This window comes from Hippocampus zosterae, chromosome 2 (genome assembly GCF_025434085.1).
Source record: "Hippocampus zosterae strain Florida chromosome 2, ASM2543408v3, whole genome shotgun sequence".
Classification (NCBI taxonomy): domain Eukaryota; kingdom Metazoa; phylum Chordata; class Actinopteri; order Syngnathiformes; family Syngnathidae; genus Hippocampus; species Hippocampus zosterae.
The window spans coordinates 27,686,742-27,712,630 of NC_067452.1; the positions used below are offsets into that span (position 1 = coordinate 27,686,742).

The 25,889-nt window shown below is 40.9% G+C and overlaps 2 protein-coding genes across 2 annotated transcripts; one reads left to right on the forward strand and one right to left on the reverse strand.

Annotated features, from left to right (window-relative positions):
• Positions 1 to 38: 38 nt before the first annotated feature.
• On the reverse strand, positions 39 to 11,743 carry LOC127596797 (solute carrier family 2, facilitated glucose transporter member 1-like). Its single transcript, XM_052059664.1, has 10 exons — positions 11,572 to 11,743; positions 7,661 to 7,753; positions 6,392 to 6,552; positions 6,065 to 6,305; positions 5,095 to 5,257; positions 3,622 to 3,809; positions 1,559 to 1,663; positions 1,378 to 1,479; positions 1,067 to 1,270; positions 39 to 620 (listed from the first exon to the last, which is right to left on the reverse strand). Exons 1-10 carry the CDS (start codon positions 11,587 to 11,589, stop codon positions 414 to 416), a joined length of 1,482 nt encoding a protein of 493 aa, XP_051915624.1. The 5' UTR covers positions 11,590 to 11,743; the 3' UTR covers positions 39 to 413.
• A 2,624-nt stretch (positions 11,744 to 14,367) lies between these two features.
• LOC127596798 (sodium-coupled neutral amino acid transporter 3-like) lies at positions 14,368 to 24,523 on the forward strand. Its single transcript, XM_052059665.1, has 16 exons — positions 14,368 to 14,537; positions 18,764 to 18,868; positions 18,969 to 19,038; positions 19,302 to 19,417; positions 19,799 to 19,872; positions 19,972 to 20,064; positions 20,172 to 20,253; positions 20,946 to 21,028; positions 21,188 to 21,246; positions 21,455 to 21,571; positions 21,734 to 21,813; positions 21,911 to 22,011; positions 22,105 to 22,229; positions 22,547 to 22,691; positions 23,606 to 23,709; positions 23,792 to 24,523. Exons 2-16 carry the CDS (start codon positions 18,810 to 18,812, stop codon positions 23,894 to 23,896), a joined length of 1,413 nt encoding a protein of 470 aa, XP_051915625.1. The 5' UTR covers positions 14,368 to 14,537; positions 18,764 to 18,809; the 3' UTR covers positions 23,897 to 24,523.
• The last annotated feature ends 1,366 nt before the right edge of the window (positions 24,524 to 25,889 follow it).

Consider the following 25,889-nt stretch of genomic DNA (forward strand, 5'->3'; position numbering starts at 1 on the left):
TTTCTGAAATAACAATGGAGGAAGAATGAAAGAAGTGTCATTGCTCAACCCAAATTGAAGGTTGTGTAAAATTATTAAGATGAAAGTGGTGTTGTGACTGACAAGTTCTATTCTCCCACATCCAAACTAAGAACCAAACACAATGAGAGAACAAAATAAACATTGCATTGCCCAATCAGTAACCTCCTAAGAAATTACACAGAGATAAGACCAAAGAAGAACTACTTTTCAGGCCTACTAATTATTTTCAATGGGATTGTCATATGACACTGCATTTGTATGTTTGGTGTCACAACAGTCCTTCTACCTTCCTTGTAGCACCAAAACTGAACAGGACAAGAATCATAGACGGGTAACAACAAATAAATTGGGATTCAAATATGTATGAAATGAAGGAAATTTGAGCACAGCTTTCAAAGGTCAGGATCATCCCCCCTGAGTGTGTTGAACTCTTCAGAGGCTGCGTATTTATCAGCACCGCGGCCGGTTGATTGTCGAAAGCCTGCAGAAATCTCATCAAAGGTACGGCCCTTGGTTTCGGGCACTTTGAAGTAGGTGAAGATGAAGAAGCCCACCAGGAGAACCGTGAAGATGATGAAGACATAGGGACCACAGAGTTGCTGAAGGGAGAGAAACACCAGTGTTCAAGTTGGAGTACAGCACAGAATAGAGTGAGAGCCTTATTTCAATAGTACTTCAGTTTAATCAAAAGTAGTCCCCAAACAAGCACTGCAGCCAAGCAACTTGATACTGAAGAAGATGAGAAGCGGATAGAATTGGATTTAAAACGTGAACCTTGCTTGCTCAGGAGCTCAAATGGTTCTATAAATTGCGAACATCAAACTGCCCTTAGTCATATTTGATTATTCACTCTGACATCAGTTTTACTATTGGATTGTCTGCCCATTGTTATGACATCTGATTACTCTATGTCAGCAAAAGATCCCGATTGATTTTGAAAGAATATCTGATCCATGTTGACCAAGTTATCCAAGCTTCATTTAGGGTGCTTGATAAGTGTCTATTTGAGCAAATTTTTATTTTCGGAAAACACCAACAACCTCACCTCAACATATGGAAAGCTCATGCCGATTACAAAATTGGCAGACCAGTTCGAGAAGCCAGCGACTGCGATGGCAGCAGGTCGGGGCCCCTGACTGAAGAGTTCTGCCACAATGAACCATGGGATGGGGCCCGGGCCAATTTCAAAAAAGGCGACAAAGCTTAGAATGGCCACAATGCTCACATAGGACATCCAGCTGTATTGATCCTGCGGGACACAGTAACTTTCAGCAGGAATACCACAATTGTTATGATTATTTATTTAGTCTCCACGCAACCTAAACATAAAATAAAGGCAGTATTGAATACACTTACCAACAAGGCCATCGCAAGAGTGAGAACAACTGCAGATATTGCCATTCCCATTAAACCAGTCAGGTGGAGTGGCCTTCTGCCCGTACGCTCCACCACAAACAACTGCACAAAAAGAGAGCGTCACTGAAACATTCTGAACCTAAACTATTACGTTTTCCAAAATGTTTATTTTGTTGCTTACAGAAACCACTGTGAAGGCTGTGTTTACTACTCCTGCTCCGATGGTTGCATAGACAGGCTGGGACACACCTGCTTTTGCAAAGATTCCGGTAGAATAGTAGAACACCTAAAAGGGGAGAACACGAAAGGAATTGAGGATGTGTTTAAAATCGACCAGTAATTACTTACTGCAGTTGTCCATCAAAATAAGAGAATGTAGCAACTGTCCCATAAACTTGGAAAATGCACTTTCCTTAGAAATTGAGCGTGAATGCCAATACAATAGTGATGAGAATTGCTCGCAACCATAAAGTTGCATTACTGTACTAACACAGAAAGATGACAACCTGCGCAGCCAACTGCTAAGGCCCATCAAAATGAATTAATGTATCCCCATATTCAGGTACCGTTTCTAAGCACAAACAAAAGCGAACAGGGTCACCACTGGTATGCATGCATGCAAACATTTAGGCAAAATAGCAACGTTAGTCAAGAAAGTCCACTTGATAAGGATTTGACATCTTGTTCACGTATTGAAGTAGCATTTCCTATGAGAAGTAATTGGTGCTTATACGTTAGCAGCTGGAAAAACACAGCAATATAACAACCTGGCTCGCAAAAGTTCAAATACAGATTGATTATTTTACATCAAGCCCAGTCGTCAAGTAACGTTGCAAATAACATACTAGCAAGCTGGTAGAGCAAGACAACTTCAAGATAGAATTTGCTACGGGCAATTGTTGACGATTTTATATAATGTATATTTTATTATGACCGTGCGCAATACTTGATAATATATAATTATGAATATACTTTATTCACATGTGCAGCACACTAGCACAGGCGACGAGTGGTGCAGTGTTCAACCAGATCCAGCAGAGGGAGCTGCACCTTTAGGATTGGCTTTGCACATCAAGTCAAATCAGCCACGTAGGGCTGCCGGAGGGCCGTGCATTCGGTAACTCGGGCCTTCAGTGGGGACTGAGTGAACTCTACTTAATCCACCTCTTCATGTCACTACACGTCACAATCAGAGGAAACCGTCACTACTACGACACAAAACCACAATATAACAACACGCAACTATGGCAGGTAGATCAGAAGCAGAATCAATATCCATCCATCCATCCATTTTCTATAGCGCATATCTTCACGAAGATCACGGGTGAACTGGAGTTTACCCCAGTTGATTTTGGGTGAGAGGTGGAATATACTCTGGACTGGTCATCAGTCAATCGCAGGCAATATCAATGTTAATCTAACAACATGACAAAAACTTTTTTTTTTTACATCAAATACACAAAACTCAACAAAGATGATTATTAAGTAAATTGATGTGTACGGATCACTACAGATGCGTTTTGGTCGTCGAAGTTGCTTGTAACAAGTTTTGCTGTGACCAACCAATCAGATGATGGAAAAATAATAACATCACTGAGGGTGAGGCTGACTGTCAAATCTCATTGGTTAAAGAAACAGTTCCATTGCTGATAAAATGTAAGCTACGTGCCAGCACTACTGATTACGAAGGCCCATGTGTGTTTTAGAGTGACATGGCAGGGGCTCAAATCTGACTGACCAAAAACAAAAAAAACAAACACCAACAAAAAAAAATCAAACATTTACAGACACAAGGCAGTGCATCCAGGAGAAATTCTTTGAAATAAAGAAAACAGACTGTTGGGGGAAAAAATTAAACAGTATTACATTGAACAAGTATTAGAATTTAAGTTATAAATGTGCATTAGAGCTTCTGAGACTGTTTAGGCCCGACTGGATGTAACTGCCCACCACTGGTGTTCATTCGTTTGGCCTTCGTATAGGTCCACGTGTTCACTGACTAATTCTTTTCCAATTTCTGACACTTACTGCATCTCAGGTTTCCTTCAGGATTAAAAATGCATCCTAAAACTGAAATAGTATTAATTTAGCAGAATGGCATGCACTAATGTACAGTATGTTTGTCCCTCCACTTCCAATATTTTTCCTGGCCGGTGTTACAGGGAAGCTGAATCCCACTCGATGCTTGATGTTCCGTACAGTGATCACATGTGAATAGAACGTAAGAGTTGCTGGCCAACTTACAGCGTTGATCCCAGACAGCTGCTGTGAGAGCTGCAGCATCACGGCAACAAGGACGGGTTGGCGATAGACGGGGGCGCGCAAGAGCTCAAATATTGTCACTTTTTTCTCCGTCGACATCTGCTGGCTCTCTTCTTTCATCTCTGTCATATCCTCGCTCACGTTTTCGGTGCCACGCAGCTTCACCAACACTACAAAATGAGTGTAATGTATGAACCTTGAGATGGATACGTAGATCAAGTCAAGTCAACTTTATTGAAAGATCACTTTAAAAACAACCAAGGCTGCATATAAATTGCTGAACATGGAATAAAAATCTGACAGTCGAAACTGTATTTTCTGTCGTGAAAATACAGTTTAAATTATTCATTCATAACATCAACGGAAAAAGCTTGTTCCCTAGCTCTGAACTTCCACTTAGTTCTCAGTACCTCCAGTAGCATCTGGTCTGCTGACCTGGCACGTAGAGGTGGAGGAGTTTAGAGAGGTAAGTTGGGGTGAGACAATTTAAAGACAAGTAATAGAATCTTAAAATGAAACACTAAAATGCCCAGGGAGCCAGTGAAGGAAGGTCAGAATTGGAGTCATGTGCTCCCTCCTAATACCTCTAGTAAGGAGGCAGGCAGCAGGATTTGACCAACTAGATGTGATTAAAGGAGGACTGGCTGACTCCAAAATAACGTGCCATGCAGTCATCTAGCCGAGATTTAACTAAGTCATGATTTCTAAGTGCTCTTGTGAAAGGAGAGTAACTTTAGCCAGATGCTCAAGATGAATTTAACAACAGTGCCAATTTGCCAGACCTATATGAAATCAATGTCCAATTTAAAACACAAATTCGAGAAGACGGTGGAGGGGAGTAGATGTGCAACGCTACCGAGACCAAAAATTATAACTTGTTTTTTCGTTGAAGATTTAAGAAGATTACGGATTTTCACCAGACAAAAGTGGTCTTCAGGAAAAATCACCCTTTTTGCTTTGCGGGATAGATATCGATCTGACTGTCACCCATGTAGCAGTGAAAGGAAATACTATGCTTCCTTAATGATGGAACCAAGGGCAGTAAATAAAATGAAAACAGCAGGGGCCCCAAAATGTAACCTTGTGGGACACCATACAACAGCAATCCATGATAAAAAATATCAATTTTCTATCATGGTTGCCCCATTAGGGTGAATGAGCCTATTCCAGCTAACTTGGAATAAGAGGTGGAGTACACCGTAGACTGGTCGCCAGCCAATCTCATGTCACATATATACAACCATTCACCGTGTCATTTGCAATTATAGATATTTTCATGCATTCACTATTTATTTTACATTTGTTTTAAGAATTTTACATTTTTTTAAATTGACGTTAAGTTTTGGTTTCATTTCAGTTCACATTTCAACTCATGATATCTACATGTACCATACTGCAAATAAATATGTAATGTATGAGAACATTTTGGAGATGGGTACTTTGAGCGTGTCTTACCGTTGTTGGCTTTGCTCTCCTCGTTGCAGATGATTAGGAGGTATCTTGGGCTCTCTGGGCAGAGAGGCAGCAGGACAGACTGCAAAATGGCCGGCAGCAGAGTGAACCCTAACAACATTGGCCAGAGGGAATCGTTCCCCATGATGGATTCGATCCCCAAAATCTACACAAGATATGAGGGACATTGTTACATCTGTGAGTATTGTCAATATAATACAACAGTTATTCCAAGTGAAAGCCAATAAACTTGAACCGAGTATCCTTTTCAGGGTAAATTAATTAAAAACTATGAACCATAAAATTCTGTCTGCAAACTGTGTGGCTTCACGAAAGGTGGATCATATTTGCTGATCTCATATTGTTGTACAGTAGTCCATTACACTGGCCAACAAATTTTTCCGACATTTTTTTTATCAGGGATGCAAGTAAACTTCTCTAAATAATTTTTTTGCACTGAATCGAAATCTGCCCATGTTTTTTGTCTTGTGCATTAGTTTTTCATAAAATAACAAAAACAAACGTAATATATTTAGTAATATTAAAGAATAAAGCGTGAGCAAGAAACAGGCGCTACTTTGTTTTCTGAAACGTCACAGTTATAAATTATATGTAAATCCAGATTGTGCAAGCTTTCATAGGTCAAACTTAAAAACGAAAAATGCCAAGATCCGAAAAACCAGATGTGCCAAGAAAAAAAAGGAACGGCATTTTGGTTAAGATGCGCACACCAGGAGGTGAAGAAGAATATATGGAATGGATCGGTGTGCGCTTTGGTCAACAACAATTCCAGCTTGAGTGTGCTCATTGTGTTCGTGTGCGTTACAATTCCAAGAAAGAGCTGAAAAGGACTTCAGTGACTGAGGTTCTGCTTCGCCGTATACAAGGACATTACAGTAAGGAAGTAGATTGTCAAGACCCATAAAAGCAATAGCGACAAACACTGTCGTTGTTTGAGGAAGAAGTAATTTACCTGTGCCAAGAGGATGCCGATGACAACGCCCAGCTGATGCAGAGTGCCCATTGCTCCGCGGAGAGACGTCGGGGAGATTTCCTCCACATACATGGGCACAAAGCCAGTGGACAGGCCAGAATACAGGCCCACCGTAAAGCGTCCAATGATGAGTAATTCCCATGAGGCAGCCAGCTTTGAGAAGCCCATGAGCAAAGCAGCAATAACTGCGAGCACGTTGGCCATGAGCATGGAGTTCCGCCTTCAAAAAAAAAAGCCATTTGGTTTCTTCGATTTCATTCCTATTTCTGACAATAGGCTCAATATCAACGGGCATGGGACTCCCACCTGCCGAAGCGGTTGACAAAGAGGCCAACCGAGAAGGAACCAAACATTCCCCCCACTGAGAAGATGGCCACTGAGAGGGACCACAGAGCTGTTAATGTGCTCTGAGAGATGGGCTCAGAAAACCTGCTCGTCCACGTCTCATTGTAGAAGCTTTCAATGATCTGAACCACAGCAAAGAAGGGAAAAAAAACACAAATTTCAGCTTGATTCGTATGACCTTAACCTGATATGATTCACCAAAAGATGGTTATTCAAATTCAGGATTCAATGGGAAGACTGTATATAGGAATGGACATGATAATGGGGTGACCTGGTTGGTTTTCTGCCTATTTCTGAAAATCGTGTTTGAGTGAACTCTGAATTGACATATTGACCTTCCCCACAGCGAATATACAATACAATACATGCTGATTTATATAGCGCTTTCACAACAGCGGCAGCATAACAACACATAACAAATATATTCCCAAATATAAATTTGGGAATAGGTGAATTCATGAATGGCGAAATACAAAATAGGCGGGCCTCTGCTCTATATAGCCAGAGTGCACCAAACTGTTCTCCTACCCTATCAATATTGTTATTATTGGCCTGTCCTAGATTTTCATCCATTCGTGCCATATGACAATGCAGTCCAAATATAAGTGAAGGTTTCATCTGTTTTCTATCTTGCCTGTCCTGATGCCGGTCCCGACACAGGTGAGCTGGGAACCATCTCAGCTGACTTTCACACTCACGTTCAACTCCAAGGGCAGTAATAGAGTGTCTCCAGAAGTGTGGGAGAAAGTCATTGTAGCCTTCAAAAAACTACCGTAATACAAACAGAGGGAGAACAGCAAATTCCACACAGGTAGGCTTGAGGCCCTGATTCAAACCCCTAACCTCAGGATTGTGAGGCAGATGTAAGAACCACTCTACATCGTGTCGCCATAAACAAAACATTCAACCCTGTAATCTTTTAATATGCCAACATAGCACTGTATAATCCCCTTAACCTGCTCCATGTCACTTCAAATTTAAATTAAACGCGCTAAGTATCCCACGCAAAGTGCAAGCATCAAACTCCGTACGTCTGAAAACATCTTTTGCAAGTAGGGGGAAGAATGAGAGGTTGTTCATGACTTGTGTTCAAAGTTCTCTCAGAATTTTTCAATGATAAAATGTAAAGTTAAGAAATCAATAAAAACACTGCTGCAGGACAATTTTTTTTTTCAAATTACGTTGGTTTTGAATTACCACCTCCGGATTTTACACGGCTGTGATACTCACATTTTGAGGAGCATTAATGACGCCAGTGTTGTAGCCGAACTGGAGGGAGCCAATCACTGCTGTGCCCACAGCCATCATTAGCTGAGGGGTCACCTGTCATATGAAAACAAGGGTTAAAAAAAATAATGAAAATAATTCTCACTAACGCTTCTATATTCATTAGTGGGTGCTGTAAAGAGTCACTTTATACAGTATATATTTTTTCACAAGATGCTTTACCTTATAAACATTTTTGGTACGAAGCAGACTGATGCTAACTACGTTTGCACAGAGGCTTTCCCAGAATGCTGTGATGCTGTTACAAGTCACATGATGCCTCTTATTTTGTTCATACAGAGTGTAATACAGTTAATACAGTCAATGCTATAGTAATGTATTGGCCTGGTTGTTTGTAACACAAAATACTTCCTGATTTCAAAAATGATCCGCAGGCCTGAAGAAATTAACACGTGGCACCGAAGAATATATATATATATATATAGATTATCATTACAGGCCGAGTAGGAGGTACATGAGAGAACATGTAAATTCCATGAAGGAAGTCCTGAGCCGATATCCGAACCCCAAACCTGGGAGCTAGATGTGCTAAGCACTTTGTTCACCACTTCTTCACCTGTTGACCAATTGCACAATATATTCATTCATTCATTCATTCATTCATTCATTCATCTTCCGAGCCGCTTGATCCTCACTAGGGTCGCGGGGGGTGCTGGAGCCTATCCCAGCTGTCTCCGGGCAGTAGGCGGGGGACACCCTGAATCGGTTGCCAGCCAATTGCAGGGCACACAGAAACGAACAACCACTCACACTCACACTCACACCTAGGGACAATTAAGAGTGTTTGGAATGTGGGAGGAAACCGGAGCACCCGGAGAAAACCCACGCAGGCCCGGGGAGAACATGCAAACTCCACACAGGGAGGCCGGAGCTGGAATCGAACCGAATCGGTACCTCTGCACTGTGAAGCCGACGTGCTAACCACTGGACTACCGGGCCACCCTATTGCACAATATAATGACAACCAATTAAAAAGCTGCATGAAATAGTTTGCTTTGGCAAATATATGGTAATGTTGTTCGGCCTTTGCAGACAACATTGGAGTGGCATGAATTGAACAATGTCTTGATTATTGAGCTGATAGTGCGTACCGTACTTTGATGAATTGAATTGTTTCTGTGGCTGCTCAGTGTGTACTGTACTGTATATGAAAGGAATCTCAATTCCTGGACTCTTGCCATTGCCCATGTATTAAGTTGTAAGCATCACTGTCTAGTCCGACTGCATTTAATTTACCGGTAAGTAGATAAGCCTTTTACTATGCAGTAGAGTACTGCTATTACCATAGGCAACTTGGTCACCACACTTATAGTCAGTAGAGTTGTGGATCCGCTTGTATCCAGGATCTTGTTCTTTCGGTCACGACCCACAGCTCGTGACCATAGATGAGGGTTTGAACGTAGATCGACCGGTAAATTGAGAACTTCGCCTTTTGGCTCAGCTCCTTCTTCACCACGACAGACCGATACAACGTCCGCATCACAGCAGACGCTGCACCGATCCAACTGTCAATATCTCGCTCCCTCCTGTCCTCACTCATGAACAAGATCCAAAGATACTTAAACTCCTCCACTTGGGGCAAGATCTCCTCCCCGACCCGGAGGGGGCACTCCACCCCTTTCGGACTGAGGACCATGGTTTCAGATTTGGAGGTGCTAATCTTCATCCCAACCGCTTCACACTCGGCTGCGAAACACTCCAGTGAGAGTTGGAGAGCCCTGTTTGAAGGAGCCAACAGCACCACATCATCTGCAAATAGCAGGGATGCAATACTGACCGAAAGAACGAGATCCCGGATTCCACTGGCAGAAAAGATTTTTCTCAGCAGGGTGTCCGGGCTCTCCTTTAGAGATAAGGTGAGAAGCTCAGTCATCCAGGAGGGGCTCCGAGTTGAGCCGCTTCTACTCCACATCGAGAGGAGCCAGATGAGGTGGCTTGGGCATCTGATTCGGATGCCTCCTGAGCGCCTCCCCGGTGAGGTGTTCCGGTCATGTCCCACCGGGAGGAGACCCCGAGGAAGACCCAGGACACGCTGGAGAGAATATGTCACCCAGCTGGCCTGGGAACGCCTCGGGATCCCCCGGGGAGAGCTGGAAGAAGTAGCTAGGGAGAGGGACGTCTGGGCTTCCCTGCTAAAGCTGTTGCCCCCGCGACCCGGCCCCGGAAAAGCGGTAGAAGATGGATGGATGGAGTTGTGGATCTTTGTGGGAAAGTCAAGTCAATTTGCAAAAAGTGTGAATGAATTCATTCATTTTTCGAGCTACAGTGTTACCTATTTTACCTTACACTAAGTAGAAGTACAGATATTTGAGCAAATAAAAAAACCCACAAAAAAACTCCTGCTCTGAAATGATAGCAACAGTAGAGTCTGAAATGTACATAAGTACCAAAGTAAAATAATTATATTAATTGTATTTCATTACATACAATACTTGGTTTTGATAACTTGATACAACAAAAACAAAAACTGTCCACTCAAATAGTTGACCACTTTTATTGCCTTATGTCTCGCTTGTACTGAGAAGAAAAAAGATACATGTATTTGTAGTATACTTTCAAAACAACACCAGTAGCTTTGCCAACATTGTGACCTAAGTAAGACACATTGCTAAATTGATAACAATTGAAAAAAAACCCTCACCTAATTTGTGGTTTTTTCAGATAAGACTGAGAATTTGTCACCTGAAGCAGGAGTTTGGCGCAAGACACTGCACATTTGCCATAGTAAATCATTTTTGTAGCCAAACAATATCCAACATTCATCCATCCATTTTCCAATCCGCTTTATCCTCCGAAGGGTCGCGGGGGGTGCTGGAGCCTATCCCAACCGTCTTCAGGTAGTAGGCGGGGGACACCCTGAACTGCTTGCCAGCCAATCGTAGGGCACACACAGACAAACAACCATCCGCACTCACACTCACAGCGAGGGACAATTGAGAGTGCTCAATCAGCCTGCCATGCATGTTTTTAGAATGTGGGAGAAAACCGGAGTAGCTGGAGAAAACCCACGCAAGCCCGGGGAGAACATGCAAACTCCACACAGGGAGGCCAGAGCTGGAATTGAACCCGGTACCTCTGCACTGTGAACTTGACGCGCTAACCACTGGGTCACCGGGCTGCAATATCCAACAGTTATTCTAAATAATTTCATGGATGTGGAATAAATACTGGAGTCAAGTAGTCAAGTGCAGCAAAAAAGTATTTGTACTCAGTTACTTCCCATCACTGCTAATATTTGATATTAATAATTTAGTTGTACTGTATATTTGTCAACAAACCAACTCAAAGTCACATTTACGAGGTCGCTTTTCCAAATGACTGCACATCAGGGCTGCAAAGCCAGACAATCAACATCTTTCGTACGACCGATGCCACACACACATCAACATATTTCTTGAATTGACAATGAGAACTACCGGTAATCTCGTATGGGTTGAAGAAAATCAAAACGCAAATTTGTGACCTCTACGGAATTCCTGACTGCACGCCGGGGACAAATCCAGTGTAATCTTGACACTTGGCGGGAACTGCAATACTATTGAACAATCTCATTAGTGGATGGACAGTCAGTCAACACCACAGTGAGAAACAAAAATAAGCACTAAGAAAACTAAGAAAACCTTTATTAGTCTCGCAATGGAGAAATTCCAGATTCACAGCAGCAAAGTTATAGCAATCAACAACAACAAAAATCTCACTTTAACATATTCTGCAATTATTATATGAACTTTTCAATTACCCTTAATAGATATAATTATTACACGTGAATTTGTTTCATCCAATCTTGCATGATTGCCGTCTATCAGAATTCCATCATTTACATGTCCAGTGGATCATGACATCACACACGTTACCTCTCCAATGCATTCCATGTTGACTTTATACACCCTTGGATTACAAAACAAAACAAAAAAAATGTTATTTCTTGTAATCCGTTAGGTATCAATGACAACGTTTAAAAAACACATGGTCATGTTGCTCTACCACGCAGCTCCGCAAAGATGCACGCAAATCTTTCTGCAGTGCATCTCTCAGCATTCCACGTGCTGCGCTGCCTTGAGCAGCTTAATGACATCAGCCCTAAGTGGATCTGGCTAGATTACTCCGCTGATTGGCCAAGGGGGAAAAAAACAAGACAACACATGGTCACAACACAATGCCAAGCTGATGAGAGCTAATATAGCGATTTTTTTTCTCCATTGTTTTTCTAAAACGTTACACAAATCGAAAAAGCTCATCTAGTGACGGGGACAAACAAATGGCTAATGGCTACCTGTGCATTTGTGAAAAATCATTTAAAATGATTTATTAGTTACTTTTATAAAACCATCCTAGCTCAGGCTTACCAGCCGGACCTTTTACACCCAGAGGGCTCTATTTTTGTAGACAGTAAACGTGTGCTCAGGTGTAAAAATTTGGTCCACCATTAGGTGCCATGCTGGGTGTTTTGGGGGACCAAGGGGCTTTTCTTTTACATTCCCCTGGCACAACAGACAGTTTGGTGGCTGACAGGAGACAATATTTTAAGCCTGCTGATTGCAAGTCGAAGTTGGGACACAGGTGCCCACTGCCTAACAGGGATCTGTGATCGCCCTGGCCAACTGTACATCATCCGCAAGTGGAAATTTTCTTGTAGTTCCTTATAAATGTACTTTGCACGCATCAATTTCCTGCATGGAATTCAGCCATGTAGAGCATGCGCCTTTTCTGTGCTGAATTTGGAAGAAAAAAAATGACAAAAGCTGCTTCCATTGGCTGTCAAGCAAGTCGGCTCTGTTCACACCCACAGTGGTGCAAAGGCACGTTTCTAACCGCACGCGTCTGTGAAGATTTCAAGAAAACCACCCAGACTTACTGGGTGCAAAAATTGGGACGCGGGTCAAGATTGCCCCACATACACACTACTGAAACACTCTCTCACCCACTACTTTCCTTATGCACTACTGAAGCGCTACGCTAAGCTACTTGCTGGCTATTGGACAGAGAACAACTATCTATCAAGAGCCGTCGTAACCAACGACACATTTTGTTGAAAACATGGAAGCCAATTTTTTTTTTTTTTTTTTTTGAACAGAAATGACTTCTGTTCTCACTGAAATCCTCTCATATACGGAAACGGTCTCTTATTCAGTTGTGCGTGTGTAATCATTTCAGTAGTGTGTGTGGGAGAGAGCGATTTATTTGTCTTCTTTGGCTCAGGTGGAATTTACTGCACAACCATCGAGACTCCAACTTTGTCGCTCTGTCTGTTTGTTTTATTTGTTATTTTTTCCCTAGGTAGCACTGCCTTTGAGTTATCTCTGTATTTCCATTGAAAACAGCTGCCTGCTGCATGGGCATGGAGAATGACACGTGATGGCATATACTGTGACTGTGCACACCTGCTTTAGCTCACACAGTGTAGCCAGATGGAGAAAGAATCAGGTGGAGTACTCTGAAAACCTCTGACATGGTTGAACCTATGGATGGGCCCCTCTTCATGTCTGTATAAATATTGCGATAGGGTGAAGAAGTCATACCGGCATGTGAAAAAAGTAAAACGTTATCACACGGTTGTCTAAAATCGCAATATGTCCCTAAAAAAAATGTATGTGCTGATTGAAAATGTGTGTTAATTTTTTTTTGTAAAATATTTTATTGTATTCTTTTTACAATACGCTCGAAATACACTGCAGGAAAAACTCCACCTTAACTTGGATAATAAATTATCGCGACGCGGAGGTCTGACTGTTTTGACTTGGAGTCATAACGTCGAATAGTTTTGCTTCTCCCCATAAAACTTTTATGTTGAGACTGCTCCCTCTTTTGGAATACGCTGCACAGAAGTCTTGCACAACGTTATGCATGACGGAGGCTAGGTTTTTAAAGTGCCGGTCTATTTTTCAAGAAACACTTTTTTTCCCCCTCAAATCTCAGGGAGGGTCAACTTCAGAAGTTCCACGTGTACATTGCATTGGATGCAATGACCACATGAAGTTTGCATGTGTGTTTGAGAACAAATGGAACATATACAACAATATCTATTGAGTTTTGCTACGTAATGTCTTTTTTTTTAAAGATGTGTGTCGTCCTCACACATGTTGGAACATTCAAATCCAAAGCGTTTATTTAAGCGGCATACTAAATCACCACAGTGCCCTTTTCTGAATGCACATATAAACACACAGGCCCACGATGCGTGCACGGCATCCATACTGGGAGTGTTCTTAACCTTTACCATCTGTTGTTTCAAAGGACATGGACTCGGGTTGCCTCGCACACTTGCGGGGAAACGCCGGTTCAGATATTTACATTTGCACATTGATGCAATGCACAGCTAGCAGTTTGTGCATCTTGGCTCTCAGATACGGCATGGCTGCTCATCAACTCCGGACTCTTATGTAATAACGTGCACAATACCTTCTACTCTTAGCACGTCACTAGACTCCGGCGCTTCCTTAACTATAAAAGCACATTCATGTTTATGAACAGGAGAATAATAAGAGTATAATAATACCGCTAGTCATCTTGGCAATCCCCCACTATTCAATTTATTAACAAAGTCACAGTTAATGTGTTGTCTGTTTTAGGGAAAGGAAGAGGAGTGCCGACACGTGTGACCTCACAAGAAACTTGATCCCATCATTTTCAGCCCCCCTTTCTCACTCCCTGTTCCCATATTTGTTCCTCTCTTCCCAACCTTCGCCAGAGCCACAGTGCGCTTCCATTCAGGGTTCCCAAGCACACCCATATTACGCATGTCCCCAAAGGGCTGTTGTGGTGGCAGGACTTTGAGACACAAGCAACAGTTTGTGAGGGGCAGCTGGACTCGCTCGAGGTGGTAAGTCCATCAATTCTTTTTTTTTCCTTAGCCGGACTGACTGCTGCCACGTGGTTTGACTTCTGGAAGAGCTCTGCTCAACTAAAAAAAGGAAAAAAAGAAAAGTGCTTTGTTGAAGGTGTAGTCTCGTCAACTCGGACGTTTCACTCGGTCGTGTTCAGTTTGTGTGCAAGCCTGCTTTGGTGAGCTGTCTTGTTTGTGTTTGTGTTTGTGTTTTTGTGTGATTCATCCCTGGAGAGAAATGTACAAAAATATGAGGAGTTAGAACAAGCAGTAGGAATACATGAACAAATACCGTAATCTGCGCAAAGCCTTACTGTGAGTGGGAAAACGTTTCATGCCTGGTACTGTAGTTGCTTCTATTGCCATATCATCAGTGGGGAATTCCCCTTTAAATTATGGGATGCTTTTTAGTGTTTGATCATGTTTTTTTTTCTTTTACATTATTTTTCACGCATAACAAGGCTATCTGTTCTTTCTCTATATTTATTCAAATTTGCACCTAAAAGGAATTGGATTTTCCTTGCTTAAGTGCCACCGCTCTCACCTAAGTTTCATCAATACCCGACGAACCGTAATTCATAATTCCACAAAACAAACAAAAATAAATAAATAATAATCCTGCACCGGTCACATCAATAACAGGTTTAACATTGAATGGTTGATTTAATATAGTTTGTGACTAAGTTAGATTAATTAGAAAAGGAAAAAAAGAGCTACTTGGCATGGTAATGAGTCGCGACAAATTCAACGCCGACACATGAATGTCCAGAGTGTGACTGCATAAATCATGTGAGGAAAAAAATAGATGCAATGAGTGGTTTGTGCTGTTATATCATAACAGGAACATTCTGAGCACAAGACAAAGGATGAGTTACTGTAGGTTAACTACACTGTAAAAAAAAAGAGCACAACTTGTATTTTAGGAGAGATAAAATAGTAAATTAAGTTGGGACACATCTAAAATCGAAATTGTTGACATTTATTTGACATTTTTGCAGAGTTGTTTTCACTTATCTTTAAGTTGGGGGACAATACAAGGGACAAGTAGTTCTGTAGACTCATTTCTTTATTGAAAATGCGAGAAAGCCAATGTTCACCTTACCAAAAGTGAAAAGATTTTGTTGAATGGCTCAACTTAAAATTTTATTGAAGTTTGCTACCTTGAAGTTTTGAGTTCGCCCAACTTTTGTTTTTATTTTCCGCATTGTATCATTTCAGTAATTTTTTTGTGATCTCAGCTTGGAAAAAAAACCAAAAAAACTTAAACTTGATGTTTGCAAAGGTGGCAGCACAGTGGATCAGCGGTAAGCACTGTCGCCGCACAGCAGGCAGTCATCCGGTTTGATCCTTGGCTGGGGAAAGAGGAGGTTGAAAAGGAAGCTGTTAGACTTTTCTATTGTGGAAGATGCTTCCTAATCAAGGAAACTTATATACTGTAGGTGAAAAGGGTATCATGAGATGATTGTTTGAGCATATGCGATGGAGTTCAAGATTCTTCCTGAAAGTATGTTGGGAAACAAGATAAAAACCGTTCAGAACAAAATGTGACTTTTCTCATGGATGTGGTGAGTTTGTCGGTCGAGATGATTAATTGTCATGCTGACGGCCCATGTGAAGGTTAAACACTGAGTATTCATATATATCATCATATGACATTCAAAACATTCTGTACAGATCAACGTGAAGCTGTCTTGGCATCATACAATAATGTCGAAAGCATGACCAAATCAACACCAGAATCCAAGTCGATGCAATGCAATTTTGGCGATATGATACCCCGAGGCTTGTTACGATACGTGATTTATAATATCTCTATATAGCAGAATGGAAATGGACTACGTGCTCCACAAGTTTTATTTAGATTTAATTTTCTCGGATGAGATGTCCGGGCAAGGAGATATTAAGCACTGTCAATAAGTAGAGCGAACGGACCATTGCAATCTCTGTCTATGTCTTTTTCATTTGGCATGTTTAATTTTGGATTATGGTTAGTAAGAGCTTCTACTGAAGTAAATGGTACTATTTATGATGTCTATTTGTGTATGGACGGGATTAGAAAGAGCCACGTGAATAGTTGTGAGAAAGCAACGCAGTCATGTTTGAACAGGGAGGTCATTCTCAGCTTTTATCACATTGTCTGTCGTCACAGAGGGCCTCAAAGTGAAAATATCCATTTTTTTTGGAGCCAAACCTTTGGCCTCGCTCTTGCCTTGCCGCTGCCACGCTGCCATCTTGCTCAAAAACTCCTGTTTTTAAAAATGTCTTTAATTAGGGCAAGCAAACCAATCAGCACAGGTGAAGACGCAGCCAAAATTTTGATACCTACGACCAGGGGCGTTTTCGTGACACTAGATTATTGTTTAAATTATTATTATTTTTTTAAATGACACAATCTACAGAGATAATGTTCAAAACAAGAAGGGATGTTAGTTGACGAGACATGTGGGATTCTATTCATCCACGGTAATAGAAAAATATATATATTTGACGTAGTGTCAAAATAAAAGTCAACATAAACAACAAGTCGAGCATTACTGGTGTCTCTAGAAACGCATGATTCATTTCAAGTCCTTGGAGCAAATGTAGCCGTTACTTTCGTGAATGACGTGATGACCTGAAATGCTTGCCGAGGGATCGAACTGTACACTGTGTACTTTTAGTTTGGCCACAAGTTTATTTACACTGGAGCCATTTCTGTCTCACTGGCAAGTGTAGCATGTGCTAGCCTATGGTGGAATGTCGGGTTGGGAGTAAATATTGTTAGGCATGGGCAAACATTTGATTTCTAAAAACGATTGTGGGGGCTTATCAAAAGCTTTTTTTTTTTAATAAATATTAATAAACTGAAATTTAATGTCATTTAAAAAAAACAGTCATTTTTAAATGTCAATTATTTCTAATTAGAAATACATTATTTTAAACAAATAATTGTTGATGATGATAAAATGAAAACATACACAGATGTTTATTTTTTTGTGTGGGGGAGAAATAAAAGCATCAACATCAATGCAGGAAAAATAGTGCAGTAGTTTTGATTACACAAATGCTGAGTGGACCGGATCCGAGTGGCTCGCGTGTAGCCCGCCCACCGCTGGTCAAGCCCCTCTCTCAAAGGCCAATGAGTGACTGTTGTGATCAATCTGACTTGACCTGAAGATGATTTCTACCGTTGCTGCCACGGGGAAACCAAATAGCGATAAGGTATGAGAAGAAACGTTTGTTTTGGCTGCATGAGCTCACTCGTGTACTTTGACAATGATGACAGGCCGGACCACCGTTGACAACTTCGATGTTGCTTGTGTTATTTTATCTATATGACGCACTGACTGTGTTTTGTTTCATTACTGAGAAATGAAGAAGTTCAAATAGCAGCTGTTGATTTATTTTTTACTACATTTATTTCCTACTCTTTTAAAAGTTTGTTTGTTAGTGTTTCTGTTTGAACAAGAAAGATAATTGGCAAAAATTCCAAGAATAAAGTCACACTATTGGAATACTTTATACAAAATGTTTTTCCAAACATTTGGAAGAGAATTTCGAATTTTACGATTTTTTAAAAATAAAAATTCAGACTCAAAAACAAAACTCACTCGGAATATAATATTTGTTATGATGATGGCGATTTCAGTCTGTGCAGTTTTCAGTACGGCTGCATGAAATTTGAAAAACATCCGCTATGTGTGTTGAATACTGCAACACAACATTTAATGTGTCTCTAAAGAAATTACTTCATTATGTAACCATATAAATATTTTTTCAAGGATCTCCGATTGGACAGCGATGCAAATTTAATTGGTACATCTGGTTGGTGAAGGTTGGACAAAGGCGATAGGGACGGGACCGACACTCGTACCACCAAAATTTGTGCATCATCGATGCCCATAAAAATGCAACATATCTGACGATGAGATCCAGCCCATCAGATCTGTGTAAAGTTGAGCACAAATATGGACATACCATAATGTATCGCAATGGCGAAAGAGAGGAAAAAAAACCATTTCTTTAAACAACCTTCGTTTAGTAGACATGTTCATCGAATGAAAGGAAATGAAACAAAAACATGTGCCCACTTCCTGCAAACATCTCAGTTACATTGGTAGAGCTTTTAAATGATCACACTTTACTCATTGTACCCTGATCGGGGATGTTTTGAAAGGCCATTCTGAATAAAACGCACTGCCGTTTTTATTTATCATTTGCGTTGTGTTTTGCCCCTTTTTCAGATTTCGCTTGTCATTTCATCTCCTTTTGAGATCGTCCCATCTAAATATGGAAATGGAGAAACTGTCAAATGGTCATGCTGGAGCCGCTGTGCCGATGGATGAAGAGTAGGCTTCATTTGCTTCCTTTTCGTTTACTTGTGGCAAATTTCCACAACTTGAGCGCATTTATATTGTTCACATTGAAAGTATTATCTTCCACTTCCAGGGTCCCGCAAGAGGATCAGCTGTTTCTGGAGCACAAGAGCGGCCCCACAAAGACGCCCCAGTTTACCGATGTGAGTATGGCGGAAACACAGAATCTTTGGAATCATTTGGAATAATTATTGCGCCTTAAGATAAAATTGGTGGTGGGTTTTGTAGGTCCTAGAATGGATTAATGGTATTTCAATTCATTTTAAGGGGGGATTTTATTGGCTTTATGAGTAAATGCATTATGTGCATTACTAGTAGTGCTATTGAATGTGAAAACACGTGTTTTTGTTTGTTGTTGGGCTATTTTTTTTGGTCTGATTTACATTTCAACTTAATTCTCTTTCAGTTTGAGGGTAAAACCTCATTGGGGATGTCTATCTTTAACCTGAGTAACGCCATCATGGGCAGCGGAATTCTGGGTCTTTCGTACGCCATGTCCAACACAGGCATTGTCCTTTTCCTGTGAGTGCTTGTCTCATCATCCTCAAAGTTCTGTTTTCAGAGGGAACTCCTGAGTGTTTGTCTGTCTGGCTTCCTCTTCCTGTTGAACCCATCTGTTATGTCAGGGCAAAGGAGAGACATAAAAAGTAGCTTTCGGGAACCACGCAATTAGTGAAATTCATTTAAAAAATGCTCAAAAGAGCTTGATCAAAATGTATCGTTTTGAACCTGAATTAAAAAGAATTAATATATTGAGACCTGATGGTTCTTCTGCGAGCAACTTATCCGGCTATGAAAACGTTGACTGAATTAACATTTTTACGTGCACACTAAACTAATTTATCACTGTAGTTAGATGTTGATTTGAAACAAATTTCTCTTGCTACTGTGCGTGTATGACAGGGTCCTGTTGATATGTATCGCATGTCTGTCCTCCTACTCCGTCCATTTGCTGCTACGAAGTGCAGGAGTCGTGGGTAAGGCTTCAAAAACATTTAGAAAACAAAGTACTAAAGTCTGTTGCTGTTGACTTCATCCTCTTTTGGGCGACTGTGTTTTTATTTTATTTTGCTTAGGTATCCGTGCCTATGAGCATCTGGGCTTCAGAGCATTTGGACATCCAGGAAAAATTATAGCAGCTGTCGTCATCACGCTACATAACATTGGAGGTCATTTCTCAACATGAATCGGACGTGAATCTAGATGATGAAAATGCCGTGACACCGATGTGATGACAAGAGAGGCATGGTCAATAAATGTTTGTCTTTTTTCGCAGCCATGTCCAGTTACCTGTTCATTGTGAAGTCTGAGTTACCGCTGGTCATCCAGGCTTTTCTCGGCCAAACAACCGGGTCAGAGTAAGTAGTCATGTGTAGAGTTAGACCGAAAATGAGTCATACCTTGGCCAGTATTTGAGTTTGCAAGTCCATGATCAAAGTGAGAGCATTGAAATCAATGATGCATTAAGTGCATTGGATATTTATTTCGACGGCCAAAATGCCTCTCTTTCTATCCGATGGGGGTGTCAAATCCAGGTCCAGAAAGTAAACCCCGCCACAGTTTGTCTTTAGCCCCCTGTGGCTTTCTGGATCTGGGTTTGACATCTCTGTCAGATAGAAGCATTTGTATTTTGGCCGTCGTTGTGTTGAGAAAGTACATGTATACGACAAATTCTGGACATGTGACAAAGTGGCATAAAAGAAAAACAAAAGCATAGGCCTACTGGAGCTGTGGAGTAACGGCTTAGCCATTTTCTTATTTGGTTGGCTTCATGTTTGTCTTTCCCGATTTACCAACCCCCACCTTTGATTTAATGCCATTGAAGGCATACATCACACAAAGACATCTTACTGTACATATATTAGATTTTTTGACAGTAAACTTTGGAGAAATCCTGTATTATCCAGTGTGCACATTATGAATGGAAGATGAATAAAAATTTCCATGAAATATCATCTGCCACAATCTCTGCATCGAATAATACAGGCGACAATACACAGCTGTGGTAAAATTGTGGTAAAGGAGTCTCTCTTTTATCTTCCTCACCTAGTGATTGGTTCATGAATGGAAATTACCTGATCATCATAGTCACTGTCTCTATCATCCTTCCTTTGGCCCTCATGAAGCACCTTGGTAAATCCCAATTTTTGTGTTCACTTAAATGATCAAATATTTTTTTTAATACAACCTCTACAGAGCCATGTTGAAAATGGATAATGTCACAAACACATTGTCGATTTAACCATCGTAACCGGGGGTCCTGATTCAATGCGATTGTTTTGTGCTCGTCAGGGTATTTGGGTTACACAAGTGGCTTTTCTCTCTCCTGCATGGTGTTCTTCCTCTCTGCGGTAAGTGTATGCGAAATGATACAATCTAAATAATGGTTAGCTTGAACTAAATGCAATGCCACGTAATGTCAGGCAACGTTACTTAACCTGTAGCCATTTAGTTTTGTTTTTTTACATGCCAACAGAAAAGTCATCATTTTGAAGTGGAGCATGTATGTAGCTTGTGCACAAAAAACAGGCTTATATTCCCCTTATTCTGTCACAAAAGGTCATCTACAAGAGATTTCACATTGTGTGTCCTCTGGAGGTGTTTGGCAATCACTCAGTCACCACAGAAGATTCAGGGGAGATGTGCACCACCACATTCTTCACCGTCAACCAAGAGGTAAAGCTCGGGCTCAATAAGATTTGATTTCAGCTCGACACCTGACACATCTTGCCATCGGAGCATATATGAGTATGAGATGTACATATATGAGTAGGCCGTATATTTACCGTGTCATGTGAGAAATGGGGCTGGACAGCTGTTTTCCCACTTTGTTTGCAGACGGCATATGCTATTCCAATTCTGGCTTTTGCCTTTGTGTGTCACCCTGAAGTTCTTCCCATCTACACAGAACTGAGAAAGTAAGAAATGCTCAGCCCAAAAAACAAAAAAAAAGAAGATTGCAAATAACACAAAGATTTGACCTCATTCGTATTTTCTTAATCTTATTCCATCAAGTCCAACCAAGAGAAGAATGCAGAATGTTGGCAATATTTCCATCCTTGGGATGTTTATTATGTATTTCCTCACTGCCACTTTTGGCTATCTAACCTTTTACGGTGAGTGCAACACCTCAGTTATTTTGGCCAGAAATGTCATCATTTTCACTTCAATATTTGTCTGTCAATTTGTTTTGGGGGGGTATTGTGCAGAAAACACGGAAGCAGAGCTGCTCCATACCTATAGCAAGGTGGATCCTCTGGACACGCTGATCCTCTGCGTGCGATTGGCTGTTCTGGTCGCTGTCACTCTGACTGTCCCTGTGGTGCTCTTTCCTGTAAGAGCATCTGCATCGTTAATTCACATCTTACACCATGCCAAGCAACAATTTATAAACATATGCGTCTATGAGTGATACGTGTTCTTCGACAAGTATTCATTTGGTGGATTTTTGCTTTGACGTCACATTGTTTTTAAAATCCATTTCGCTCAATGGCAACAAACAATGCAAAACGCCATGAATGACTGAGCACACTTAACTGAATTTTGAATAATCATCAAAAGAAAGGCATGCTGGAATAACAAATAAAAATAACTGAATGTAGTCGTCGGCGGTGCTTACTGTAAAAAGTACTGCGTGTGCGTTTCCATCAGATCCGTCGTGCCCTGCAGCAGCTTCTGTTCCCCGGGAAGGCTTTCCACTGGGTGCGCCACATCGTCATCGCCCTGTGCCTGCTGTTTGTTGTCAACCTGCTGGTCATCCTCGTGCCCAACATTCGAGACATCTTCGGCATTACTGGTATCACATTTGACGAACACGTTTGGAATTGCTGTAATATTCATTTAGAAATCATAATTGTCATATACAGTAATCCCTCGTTTATTGCGGGGGTGACGTTCCGAAAAGAACAGCTGCCAAATGAAATCCGTGACGTAGTCATCTTTATTCTTTACAATTATTACGCATACAATTGAAGGAAACCAAAGATTAAACTTTTTTTCAGGCCTTAGCATTAAAAATCAATAAACAAATAAACAGAGTTTTCTTGCACACAACTGACCGTTTTAAAAAATATTGTACAGATGTTTTTGTCGACATTGTGGATTTTGCCGTGGAAAAAATTTGACAAGCTGCACAGCTATGAGGCGCGGAGACTGTTGACATTAGTCTACAGTCCGTTTGCCAATCAGGATGCAAAACACAATGAACTGTTTAAAAAAACATGTACAAAAACGAAAATCGGTGCAACAGCAAGGAAGTGAAATATGAAAAGTTTTATAGCGGGGGATTCCTCTACTCCGATGGTATTGTGTCAAAAACGTGATATGATCAGAAACCAAACAGCAATCACCTAATAAATGCAAAAATTGCAACATTAGTAGCTGACCTGGGTGGATAAACTCAACTTCTGATTGGAAAATCATTTGTGCTTTTGATGACAAATCTCAATGCATTTCACGGACTGCAGTTGAAATGATCATAAATTACAAGGCGGTGAAACCATGAATAGGTGAACACATTAGAAATGGAAATATGTACGATAAAAAAATGGAATGTTTTTGTTTTCATTTTAAAAATCATCATTTTTCAGCATGTATTTAAACAAAGAAGCACGACACAAAAGTACAGTACCGCACATTGACTTACAAAATTATGCCAATACTTTTTTGGAGGATGGTAAAATGTTGAGAGTCTTAATTTTTTGTATCTAGGGGCAACTACTGCTCCGAGTCTGATCTTCATCCTTCCTGGACTGTTTTACATCCGCATCATCCCCACTGAGCAAGAACCCATGAAGTCCAGACCAAAGATCCAAGTAGGTTTGCCCTAAGGGCTTTTCAGAAAGACTTTTCCATACTAATGTCGCCTCTATTTGTTTTTTTTTCCTTTTTTTTCAGGCCGCATGTTTCGCAGCGCTTGGTTTCATATTTATGATCATGAGTCTTACATTCATTGGAATCGATTGGACAAGCGGGGAAAAACGAAATCTGGGCGGGCATTAGAGTGTTTCGAAAGCTCTTCAGAAACAGAATCTTCACTTATTCGACAGTCCTCGACTTTCTGCTGGATGGTTTTGACCATGAGCTCGCAGCACTCCTTAATGACACGAGGACACATTGTTCCTCCATGGTGTCGACAACAGCAAAGTGGCCCCCGTAAAGCCACTCAGGACACATCAGCAGGTAGTGTCGGCCCGCTTTACGTCGACCAAGGAAGCCACCATATTTGCAACTGCCCAACTTCACGAAATGCCACAAAAATTGTGGAGGATAACGCTAAGGAGAAAATTTGTCTGCATGCATAACATTTCTTTAATCTTTGCTTTAGAAAATGGAGCAGAATAATGACATGGAACAAGACCAAACACTCTGGGGTGACGGGCGGGGTCCGAGGGAGGAGGGGTGGGTGTGTGGGTTATTTGAGGTCATTTGATGTGTTGTACTTTGTAATACTGCAGAGCGGTACTTCACAAACAGCAAAAGAAAGGTTAGCCTCAGTCAAAAGACAAGTGTTGTATTGCATGGCTATGCTGTGAACCAGTGAATTTGGTATAAGGTAAGGTAACCACTTACTTTGGTTTTGTAAATTTATTGTGAACATTACATAATTCAATAAATATTGTCAAAATATTTACCCCCGTTTGACATCTTGTACACCATACAATAACATGATACAACAAACCCCATTGGTCATGTCACGGAATCATTCTACCTTCTGTGTCTGGGAGGCCGGATTAAAGTGCATTCAATTAACATAATAGCTCACAGGTTTCCTTTTTATCAGAATCAGAATCAGAATCATCTTTATTGGCCAAGTATGTAGAACACACAAGGAATTTGTCTCCGGTATAACACGCTGCACTAGTATCATCGTAAACAACAAAATCTTTGAACCATTTTAGAGTAACCAGTAGTTACTGGTTATTGGGGCAATACAGTAGCCAAGCGATGAACACGTCTGCCTCACAGTTCAAAGATTTGGTCTTCGAAATGCTTGACTCTGGCATTCCTGTGTGGATTTTGCATGTTCGCTCTGTGCCTGCGTGGGTTTTCACTGGGGACTCTGGTTTCCGCCCACATTCCAAAAGCCTTCACGTGAAGGTCTTTGTTTGACTATAGAGTGGATATAATGTCGACACAAGTCTGTTCAAGTGCCAGGTTTTTGTGATGTTAAAAGCACCCAAAATGAGACCAAGATAATTTATTTGCAAACTTTTTTCCACTGTTAAATGTTACAGTTAACCCGAACAACTCATTTGGGGGGAAAATCTGTGTCTGTGTGTGTGTGTGTGTGTGTGGGAGGAGCTGAGATGTGGTTTAAAAAATGTGCATGTCAACTCGGTGTGTGTGGCTGTCACATTCAAACTTGTGTTATTTGTGGGTCACCGCACAACTAGCACCATTCAAAAGACCTCTGCTTAACCTCAAATAAAGTTGAGCAGTGTTGTGTATGCTCCAAAATTATATTTTGTGATTGCCCATTGGTTTCATTGCACGGTTACACATACGTTTGAGAGGTGTCAAGGTTTTTCCGATACATAAAAAGACGATGGGACATGGTTGTCACATATACTTTAAAAAGCCAGTAATTGATGGAAATAGCTGAAGCTTCTTCAGTGTTGCTGTTAGGTTTTTTTTTACCCTCTGACCAATTTCCTTCTACTTTTTAAACCAATTCCAGGGCTTGGTAATGTCACTGATGTGCCTCAAGAGGCCTGGTGAATTATTTTGCACCCTTTTGCTGAATGATTCCTTTAAACAATGAGATCACTGTGATCCTGTGGAAGCTCTTTGTGGCCCGTGGCTTGTAATGTAAGATGCTCCTCCAAAAATGTCAAGAAAAGCCAGCTTGAATATCTAAACTTTACTTTGGGTTAGTCAGAGGCACAGGTGTACATTTAAGATGAGTTTGGATGTGATGAGTTAATTCTAAATCCAGGCACATCAACAGTTTTTAAACAATTTAAAAATATATTAGCCTCGATGTTTTTTTTTT

What these genes read in the sequence shown, in the direction of transcription:
- LOC127596798 (XM_052059665.1), top strand. Translation starts at nt 18,810, where the DNA reads ATGGAAATGGAGAAACTGTCAAATGGTCATGCTGGAGCCGCTGTGCCG. An exon ending in ACAGGCATTGTCCTTTTCCT is followed by an intron (nt 19,418 to 19,798) that starts GTGAGTGCTTGT and finishes CGTGTATGACAG; the next exon opens with GGTCCTGTTGATATGTATCG. An exon ending in CACGCTACATAACATTGGAG is followed by an intron (nt 20,065 to 20,171) that starts GTCATTTCTCAA and finishes CTTTTTTCGCAG; the next exon opens with CCATGTCCAGTTACCTGTTC.
- LOC127596797 (XM_052059664.1), bottom strand. An exon ending in TTTGTCAACCGCTTCGGCAG is followed by an intron (nt 6,306 to 6,391) that starts GTGGGAGTCCCA and finishes TTTTTTTTGAAG; the next exon opens with GCGGAACTCCATGCTCATGG. An exon ending in CAGCCTTCACAGTGGTTTCT is followed by an intron (nt 1,480 to 1,558) that starts GTAAGCAACAAA and finishes CTTTTTGTGCAG; the next exon opens with TTGTTTGTGGTGGAGCGTAC.